The sequence below is a fragment of the Nestor notabilis genome, unplaced genomic scaffold, assembly GCF_000696875.1.
Source record: "Nestor notabilis isolate BGI_N333 unplaced genomic scaffold, ASM69687v1 scaffold9294, whole genome shotgun sequence".
In the NCBI taxonomy this organism is placed as follows: Eukaryota; Metazoa; Chordata; class Aves; order Psittaciformes; family Psittacidae; genus Nestor; species Nestor notabilis.
In genome coordinates, this window is record NW_009926063.1 from 56,539 (window position 1) to 66,976 (window position 10,438).

The 10,438-nt window shown below is 45.5% G+C and overlaps 1 protein-coding gene across 2 annotated transcripts in view; it reads right to left on the reverse strand.

Annotated features, from left to right (window-relative positions):
* The window catches only part of CAPN9 (calpain 9), a 24,917-nt gene extending 19,815 nt beyond the window's left edge, over positions 1 to 5,102 (reverse strand). For both annotated transcript variants that reach the window (XM_010013347.1, XM_010013345.1), the window contains exons 1-2: positions 4,890 to 5,102; positions 37 to 106 (exon numbers count right to left, since the gene is read on the reverse strand). In XM_010013347.1, coding sequence (XP_010011649.1) covers positions 37 to 106; positions 4,890 to 5,102 — 283 coding nt within the window. The remainder of the gene's footprint in view (positions 1 to 36; positions 107 to 4,889) is intronic.
* Positions 5,103 to 10,438: the final 5,336 nt, after the last annotated feature.

Consider the following 10,438-nt stretch of genomic DNA (forward strand, 5'->3'; position numbering starts at 1 on the left):
GGGCATGAGTGCATCCACCGAGGGAGAACCACTCACCAAGATCCCCCTGGCAAATGTCAGTTCTTGTGGCTCCTCCGAGGATAAACTTGGGGTCTTTGACAATGTCCTGTGAGAGAGGGAGAGAGACACAGAAACAACTTAGAATATGCCAAAAAAATCTCACTATTACTCTGAGCCCAGATGTGCAGCATGGTGTGTACCACATGGGCTATATTACCTTGCAGTGGTGTAGCCACCACACAAAACTAGGTGGAGAAGCCTTGCTAATTAATTACAGTGTGGAGCAATTAAAGAATCAACCATCTCCACTTTTTTCTAATTAGTCAGCTGCTAATGAAAGGCTGGTGCTGTCTATTCATCTGGAGGCAATTATTAAAATATCATAGCACAACCTGGTCCAGAATCTCAATGTTACGCTAAAACCCTGGTTAACAGTTTTTTGTTTGTGTTTTTTTCCCCACAGTGACTGGAAAAATGAAAATTGGCAATTTACCTTAAAATGCACTATTAAGCCTTTTCTTTACCTACACATGATACCTGGAACATACAGTGTCTGACAACCACGAGACCATTTCCTCCTCAAATAAGCAAACAACAAAGGTAGAGTCCAGCCTTGTTTGGTTTACAGAAGAGCTAATACTACCCACCCTTGTGTGCTCAGAGGGACTGGTGCTCATGATGGCATGAAAGCAATTCTCACGCATTTAACTGTTTTAGTTCAACTACTATCACCACAGCTGGAGAGAAGAATTAGACTGCGAAACCAAGAAATGCGGCAGGAATTCCCTTCTCTTTTCTTTTTCTTCCATGAACTGTAAATTGAATTTGATTGAACTGAATAGAAATGGGAGGAGAGGGTATCTAACATATTACTATTAGATACCAACACATATATTAACTAAGATGCCCGTAGTTAATCAGTCTGCCCTGATATGTTGTTGTAGACCCTATGGCATGAAGTGGATCCTTTTGCTGAACTGACAGAAGCTTGCAAAATACAAACAAACAAATTAATTAAAGACAGGGCAAAACCAGAACACCACATTCAGTCATGTAACCCCTGCACTTGCCTAGAAGGAAACTGGGTTGCTTTTGGTTCATATCACTGCATTTTGTGTGGCTGTCAGGACAGGATGTTGATAGTTCTGTTCAGCTTCCTGCACTTAGTGCTGAAGCATCTCCTGCTGGCCGCTGTTGGAGCTGGGACACACTCCCCAGTGAACTAGCACTGCTCCTGTGAAGCTCACCCTGTAGAGGCAATATTAAGGTGGAAGCTGTTTTGCATATGTTTTTGTTTGCCTGTGCTGGGGAGGAAATGGTGGCCAGGTTGTGCCTCAGCCACCAGTGACCCAGGGAGAAAGTACCACAGCACACCGTGTCACCGGTGTGTGGAGCAAAGGGAAATCAAACAGCAGCCCCTCCTTACCTGGCCCACCTGCTTGTTAAATACACTCAGCATTGTTGGGACTGTATGTGAACAATAAAAAACACAGCTCATTGCCTTTAGACATCAATATAACAACGGCTGATAAAGTAGCTGATCTTCAATAGCATGCCTTGGTTTAACACCAGTGCTCCCGGGGAACATAATTCTCGTGACAAGAACTGGTTTTAGCTGTTACCAGGAAACTCTGTGTGTTTGCAAGGGACAAGATAAAAACCTTTCCACTGACATGGGTATGAACATTAGATTCATGGCTCATTGCTTATTACACAGCTCTACAATGGTGACATATGGAAAAATATTTCCAATCTCCTATGTCTAAAGCAAAAAAAGAAGTAAAAACATCAACAAAAAGGGATAGAAAGGATTTTGACTGGGCCTTTGCCACATTCTCTGCTACTCAAAAGAAAACCACACACTACAGTTTGTTAGCGTATATTGCAAAAATAATATTAATTTTAAAGGGATTTTCAGACTGGATGATGTAATTATGTGTATCAGGGCTTTAGCATATTAAAGGACAAAACCCAAAAGTGGATCTTGCATTCACACACAGCATACAGTATTTCATGGATTTGCCTGTGCAGGGATATTACCTTACAAGTGGGGACACGCAGTCCTCAGAGAGATGAAATGAGCTGACCCATAACTCTCCTGATGCTACATCAAAGCTGTGTTTCTTTAGACTCAAAAAGAAAACAAATTGCATCCCCTTCACCTGTCTCACATTGGCAGACAGGGTAAATGGAGGCCCCAGACAGGCTGAGGGTGAGGCTATCTAGGTGGCCTTATTTCTATTTCTCATAACATTTTTCTGCCTGGTCCCAGCATACGCTACCTGTCACACCACTTGCCAGTGGCTGTTCTTATTAGGAGAATTTCCTTCTTAATTTCTCCTGTAGAACATAAACTCATTTGGCATTAGTAAAACACATTTGTCTTTCCTTTTTTTGTTTTGTGGGTTTTTTTTTATTCTTCAGCTTATATGTCCGAATGTTCCCAGACACTGAACTGTTGAATTCATCCCAGCAGTTGAATGTAGGTATAAATTCAAAAGGAAAGGAAAGGAAAAGAAAAGAAAGGAAAGGAAAGGAAAGGAAAGGAAAGGAAAGGAAAGGAAAGGAAAGGAAAGGAAAGGAAAGGAAAAAGGTGGAAGGAAAGGAAAGGAAAGGAAAGGAAAGGAAAGGAAAGGAAAGGAAAGGAAAGGAAAGGAAAAAGGTGAAAATACAATGAGAAAAGGGTCGTCTATTCTTCAGATTATTCTAAAATTTTGATAAGTTACAGTTTCAAAGGTTTTATTTGTAATGAAAAGGGATTGCTAAAGAGAATTAATTTCTGAATCTTAACACACTTTAGATTTATGCAGAAAGAAGGATTTTCATTTGGTGGAGATCCATGTAGCTCACTGATTGCAGTAGGAGATTTACAGATTAGAGCTGTCTGAGGGTCTTGTTCACATTGTGTACAAACGTGTATACATGCAGGTATATGCATGTCAAAATAACAAGAAAGCCTTTTTTACTCTCATTACTAAAGATTAAACTTTAGCAGAGTGTAAATCTGAAGACTGTCATTACCTTGCAATTACCTGCATGTATTGTGCTACACTTCATCCAAGCTATTGTAAACTAATGTTAGGAGAGGTGGTAAAAACCAGTCACTGTGAAAAACAGTTTGAATGCAGATACCCTACACAGAAGCCATGCTCTTGTGCTCACTATCTCCAGCACCACAGCCTTGCCAGCTGAGCTGTGGCAGCTAACTTGGTACGTGCTCCAGGCCTACATCCCACTTGCAGAGTAAAGTGTGTTACATTGAAATGGTGTTACAGTGCCTCTGTGTTGGTGCTGTTCCTGATGGATAACAGAGATGAAACTGACTTAGCTTAAATGCTGAGGAACCAGAGAAGAGCATAACTAAAACCCACATCCTCTGATCCTTACACATCCTCTCAGACTCCCCTGAGTTTTATTTCTTGCTGTGCAGCTCACAGAAGTTCACCTTTCTGCATGTGGGAATTGAAGTGTAAAGTCAGATCCTGTTTCAGGCAACTTACTCATTCTGTAAATGTTTCCAGTTCAGTGTACAAAGATCACACAGAAGACTGCAACAACTACGACAGACAGATCACTGTCCCTGGGTACCACGCACAAGGATACGCAAGCTCTCAGCTGCTCCTGGTCACAAGTTTATTGTGAAACCCCAAATGGAAAAAAATACCAACCAACATCTAATGCCTGGCCCAAGGAAAAGTGTTCTTTCTGATTTAATGTTGTGGGCACTTGCATTTTTATGTCTCCTGGCACTCCCAGAGTCACCACACCAAAATCATCTCAGCCCCACAGTCCCATCCTGTGCTGGGAAGCAGCCCCACAGCCTACCTGGCTTTTGGGGCACAGGTAAGCAAGGCAGGCGGCAGTGCCTGCAGGGGCTGCACTTGCCATGTGTAGGAATCTCCTATTTTTCATAGATGAAACTTTTCCAGGAGAATGGCTTTAGTTCTGCTCTGTAGTGGCACTACGTTAACTATCATCAGAGGCGTTTGAATGCCTGTCATAGTGGATTAAGTTAAGCCAAAATTTAAACCCTTCTTTAAGCTTATTTTGTTCTTTTTCTCCCTTGGTTCTTTTTCTCCCAGTGTCGCCAAAGGAAAGTTTTCTACTAAGGGAGAAGCTAGAAGCTTTCAGACTATGAAGAAAAAGTCAGTCATTAGCAAAGAAATGAAATGAAATGTAGCCACAAATTTTCTGTGGCTATCAGTTGCAGAGTTAAGTGGGGAGAATGAACCTGGAGTGATGGTGGGTTTGTGATCTGAAAGCATGTGACTAGCAAAGCTTCAGGCTCTCACTGTGCTATTAATGATTGTTATGCAAGATGCATTAAGAGACACTCTTCAAGCCCTCGGCTACTGATGAATGGCTCATGGCATGTATCTGTAATCTCTCAGTGTTTCACGATGGAAGAGAGGAAGTATAAGAGTCTCATACTCTAAAAGTTAAATGGTTTGGATTTTTTAAGTTTAACCTTAATTATGAATTTCCTACATTAACAACAGTTGATTTTCACACTAGTTAGAACAACATCATAATGCATTTTAACCTTCATTCCTTGCACGTCCTCTTATTTTCATCTTAACTGTTTGTCAATCATGTAAGAGAGAAGGCTGATTACCAGTTGTTTAAGCATGTACATAAATACACATCCATAAAGTGTGACTGTACAACGAGCTACATCTGAGAAATGGCGTGAAGCCTCCCAGCCCTCTCATCCCACAGCTTGAGCAATGTGTGGGTGACATCCCAATGCTGCACCACTACCCCTGAGGTGGGAAGTGTCTTCCCTGCACTTCATGTCCCTGAACACACCATGGGTTGGTGCAATCCCAAAGCACAGCAGGGTCTGACTTTTCACAGGATAAGAGGCGAGAACACAGTGTTATACTCACCCCAGGCCTCTTCCAGATGAAGGGAATAGGTGGCTTTTCACTGAAGAAGAGAGAGGAGTTGCAGGCTGGGAAGTCGGGGTCCTCAAAGAGGACTCCCCTGTGCAGGAACTCTTGCTTCAGCTCCTCATAGGTCTTCCCCGAGCTGTGGGTAGCACACGCAGCCCCAGGCAGTGCCGGCAGCCTTGGCTTCAAGTCCTGGTACAGGTAGGGCATGGCTCCCTCCCACCTGCCAGAGAGATCCCGTGGAGCCGAGACTTAGCAGGAGCTGGGGGGAACAGGCAGAAAAGGAAAAGGGAGCAAGAACACTTCTAGCGTCTTGTGGAATAAAGGGGAGAGGAAAGGAGTGTGCTGTGGGGAGCCCTAAGTGTCCTCCAGCCCTCCTCCGTCGCACCTTCTCGGCTGCAGTACACCACCAGCCTCCTGCTCTGAGCAGCAGCAGAGGCAACCACCCTGAAAGCAAACAGGGAGGGGAAGTGGCTGGGTGGGAGCGGGACGGTCGCGGTGGTGCCCTGTCCTCCCCTGGGGCAGAGCCACTGTGCCTGCCCGGCGGGGAAGGGCGTGCGCGGGGCTGCCAGGTTGGGATGGCTTCAGGGTATGCAGCACCAGCCCTTGGGTCATGCGGTGGTGGCAAGCCCCAGGAGAGCAACCAGAGCCACACGGCGGGGTGTATCCTCTGTGCAAGTTTCTCACAGGTAGGAGAGCAGCCTGGTGTTACTGGCAGCAGGGATGGTGCTGTCCCATTGGGTGACATGCGGAGGGACAGCAGGGCGGAGAGGTGGCCATGGCCAGGGCTGCTCTGCTGGCAGGGGTCTGGCTGTGGGGCAAGGGCTTAGTTAGTGCAGGAGAGATGGTGGGAGCTAGTGTGCAGGGCTCGGAGCAGGACGTGTACTAAGCAGCCGGGAAAGCAGCTGAAAATGTTAACACCGAGGAGGGATTTTAATGGGCTGCACATTGGAGGAGCAGCAGGGCGGAGAGGTGGCCATGGCCAGGGCTGCTCTGCTGGCAGGGGTCTGGCTGTGGGGCAAGGGCTTAGTTAGTGCAGGAGAGATGGTGGGAGCTAGTGTGCAGGGCTCGGAGCAGGACGTGTACTAAGCAGCCGGGAAAGCAGCTGAAAATGTTAACACCGAGGAGGGATTTTAATGGGCTGCACATTGGAGGAGTTCTGTGTGCATTGTAACATGGGATTTTAAAAACAAATACATAGATACTTGCCACTGATGTCCAGGTTTTGTAACCTTGTTCATCTGCCTCTGTGCTTCTTTTTCTGCCCAGCTTTTACCTGCGGCATCGTATCTCATGTTGGACAGTAAAACACTGTGCTGGAGAGGACACCAATCAACACGCCGTGGATTCTCTCGAAGGAATAACATCAAGGCTCAGAGCCAGACGGGCATGGATATTCCTTTCTGCTTGGAAAGGGAAGAGATGCCACCCTCTTGGAACAAATCACAGTTCCTGTAAAACAAAACACAGCCCTGAGTACAAACAGCTCTCAGCCTCCCTTTGCTTTAATTGGCCCTTCGGTAGACCAGTCGAGCTGGCTGCCAAGAGATGATTTATGGAAAGCAATTAGGTGTAACAGAATTAGTTTCTTTCTGTTCTGCTATTTCTCACAGCGGTGCTGTGAGGAAAACTTTCTTTTTCAGAGCATATATTCCCATGTTTATTCCCTATAATTGCATCTGTTGTTGATGTCTGCAGGCTCCCTGCTGAGACCAAGTTCCCATTGTCCAAATGTATGGATGCTGTCCAAACATGTGCGAAGAGTTGGGCCTGGTGCTCCATATGTGGCTGTCATTTGACCAGACTTCAGGTCTGAAGAATAGACCCCAAGCTACTCACCTCAGCTTTTTCTGCAGTCAGCACAAAAGATTGGCACCTCCAGAAAGTGATTCACTGTGTAGTCATCCATAAGGTCCTGCTGGAGATGACTGTGTCTTCCATTTGCCTGTAAGCAGACCCTCATGGATTAGCTTAGGATAGCTGCCCAACTATTAAAAGCATGTAGTCAAGTGAGAGGGATCCAGCCAAGGGGCTAAGCCAGGTAAAAGGCATTTAAGTGCCCACACAAGCCCAGAGACACGACGTATCCAACATCCCACATTTAGCCATGGGCAAAAGCATGAACTTACTTTATACACAACACCTCTGTGTGGGCCAAGGAATGTCCTCATACATCAGACTAACATGCTGATTGAGGAAGGAGATATTCAACATCCTAGACACCTGCTACAACCCAAGGAGAGCACACATATATTGCTTCAGGGAATTTCTGCTTTCAGAGATCAGCTGCACACAAAAACGTGTGGGCTGAGCTCTATGGGTGCTCATCCTGCCGCAGGGGAATTCGTGCAGTTTCTCTTCTGTGTGAATGCTCTGATGTGTAATAACAGATGTTTCATGCTGCAACTTTTCCCTCTCCTCACCTTGGTGCTTCATATCATGACACTGAAGGGAAACTTCAATCTCTGAGATCTCAGCCTTGGTGTCAAGGCACTGAAAGTGGCCAGGAGAGATGGTGTCTGGAGAGAGGGCAGGTGGTATAAAAGAGGAATGAACAGAAAATGCTAATAAAATGTCTTAGTTCTCATTAAAATACAACACTTTGCCAGTTGCATGGTAAGAATCATGGGCTCATCCCTGAGGGTCTCTGGTCTGGAAAGGCAGACACATACAAATACATGACTTAGATACTTATCCCGCTCAAGGAAAGGGACTTAAACAGTTGTGCTCTTTTACCATGAAATCTCCTTTTGAAAGCAGTGAGAAGTGTATTTCTCACCTAAGGTGATTCTTGTTATTGATGCCACTGGGTGCTCTCTGCAGATACTTGGGGACTGCTACAGGCAGGAGGAAAGTGAAACACAGGTCCTGTAATACTGTTATGGACAGAGACCAGAAACATGTTGCTACTAGCTCAGAAGAGCAGCAAGCAGGGTTTGAAACACTGACCTAGAACAGCTTTGCTCTTAGATGTGCTGGTTCACTGAGTAAAAGCAGGGTAGATTTTAGGGGATGATAAAAGGCTGTGACACCAGGCAAGTACACTTTCATCTGGCACACTGTTGCAACAGACATATTGTGACATTAGAGCAATATAAGACAGTCCTGAATAATAAAGTCCTTCATGTGTGATTACACTGTCTCAGGGACAGTAGGTTTCCAGCCCACTGGCAGGGGTGATATGGCATGTGAAGGTGCTGCCAGCCAAGAGAGACATGTCAGATTGAATACAATTAATTCCCAAGAGGCCACCTCTGGACACCATTAGGCTCCTGCAGTCTGCAATGAGCCACACCACCAGGCAGGATTTAAAGGTGACAGTGTAGCAGTGTGAGTGATGCACAGGCTGGCAACATATATTAAGTCTGAAAACTGTCACCATCATTAAATGCCTGTTCCTGAAACACCAGAAGTTTTACCTGTTATCTTGAGACATGACTCCGAAGCACAGAGAGTGCAAACACCAGTGCAAGTGCAGCTGCCCACAGGCATCGTCCTCCTGCCTGGCCACGTTTCTCATCCCATGACATCCACAGAGGGGCCCGGGTGAGTGTTGCACTGAAGAAGTGGTGGCTTCGGCAGAGGGGAACACCCTCTGCCAAGAGCTGAGCCTCAGACACACTTACTGCTGACAGGAACAGGACCAGAGTAATTTCTGTCTGCTATCGGGTCAGATTTGTTGGATCTTCTTGTTTTCATCAAGAAGACAAGAAGTCTGATTTGGTTTTCTGTGGTTTTAGCTGCTTTTTATTAAGAGAGACTCTATTCTCTCTCTCCAGCTGTAACTCATGGAGTAGAAGGTGACATAAAGGGAACCCAAAAGGCCTGATGTAGGAAACTATGATTTCCAAACTTCCCCTTGACCTCATTGCTGAGCATCATGCTGCAGCTCTGACTTTCAGCCCCTGCTCTTCAGCATCTGGCATGTGCTTTTCTGAGTCACACATACGTAATTCCTTCCCCATTAACATCAGGTGGACCCTGGTCATTCAGGATTTAAAGATGGTTATTCAAGTGACCTGATTTTATAAGCTTGTTGTCATTAAACCTCATGCTCTGTCCTCAGTTTAACACTGGAGGGTTTATCCCTAGCCTTTGACCTGACTGATCCCACATTCTCCAGTGCTTGTCACCTTCTGGCTAAGACACTTCAGTCTCATCTGACCTTCTCTGAGGGACTGGTTTAGGCTAGATTATTTCATTTTGTGCTCTTTCTCCAGGGTCTTGAAAGACATGACCGGTTTTGTCTTGGTACTTTTATATCTCTCCTTACATCTGCAAAGATTTAAGGGTAGCTGTTACTATGTGGACTGAGGTACCACCTGCGAAGCTCAGCAGCTCTCTGTCCTTCCTTTCTCCTCTGAATTTGTGTGGAGTTAAATAAAACAACTTTGTTCTCTCTCTGAGATTAGTCTCATTTCATACTGCTTGGAGCCCTCTGAACCCTGCATTGATTTGAATCCAAAACCCACAATCATGGTCACATGAAACCATGCTGTTTCTTATACTTTCCATTACTTTGGCTCAATGCAAAGCATAGAGTTTTGCCCAGTGGCTTGCAGCCTAGCATGCTTTGCAGATGCTCCTGCACACATATTTGCTAACTAGGGACATGTTATATTGCTCCAACAACAGCCAGGACGTGAAGAATTTGAGCTCAGCTTGGTGGTGTTTTTTTCAAGGACTTCTCCTTCAGCTTACAGAAATAAGGTACTACGCGCTTACTCCGGCAGTTCCAGGGCTCACTACAGAGGGACTGAAGCATCCTTCTCTCCCTCATTTCCAGAAACAGAAGTGAGGCAGAGGGAGGGAATGTGAGAAAGGTCATGAAGGACTTGAGGGGTTATGCAAGGACTGCAAGCCAGGCCTGAGGACTGGACAGCTCTACAAAATGTCATGAACAGCCTAGTGAAAAATGCTGGAGAGCAATGAGGAAAAGGGTACTGGCAATCAAGGGGAGGGGCTTTAAAAAATTCCCTTTGAAAACCATGCCCTGAGCTGATTAAAAAAAAAAAATAAACTTGGAGGAATTGCAGGATATCAAAATCTTGTTCAAAGGAGGATCCCCAAATTACAGTGAATGTTCATCATAATTTTACATAGTGGTGAGAAAACAACCTGGCTTCTTTCATCGTGCTATGTAATAGCAAAAACTTCTTTTCCTAAAGAGGCATCAATCCCAAATGTGGTTTTAGAACTAATGTGTGCTCACACCACCTGCAGCTTTGCCATCACTGTAATGCCTGGCTGTGGAATGCTGACACAGGGTAGACATCCTGCGGGGCTCAGAGGAGGTGGGTGCTGACCTGTTGTCCTGAGCGGGGGTGACCCCATTGGACAGGTTCCCCTTATAGCCCACCTTGCTCAGGTTACCCCAATTCTTAGAGCACCCTGGAGCTGGGAGGCAGCTCTGCTCTGCTTGTCCCCTTTCTGCCCAGCATCCCCAATGTGCTACCCTCCCTTTTGTGCACCCAGAAAGAAACATGAAAAGTGTCTTCTTGTGTGCTTTGGTATGTAATGACAACATTATCTGTGCTGGCAGCTGA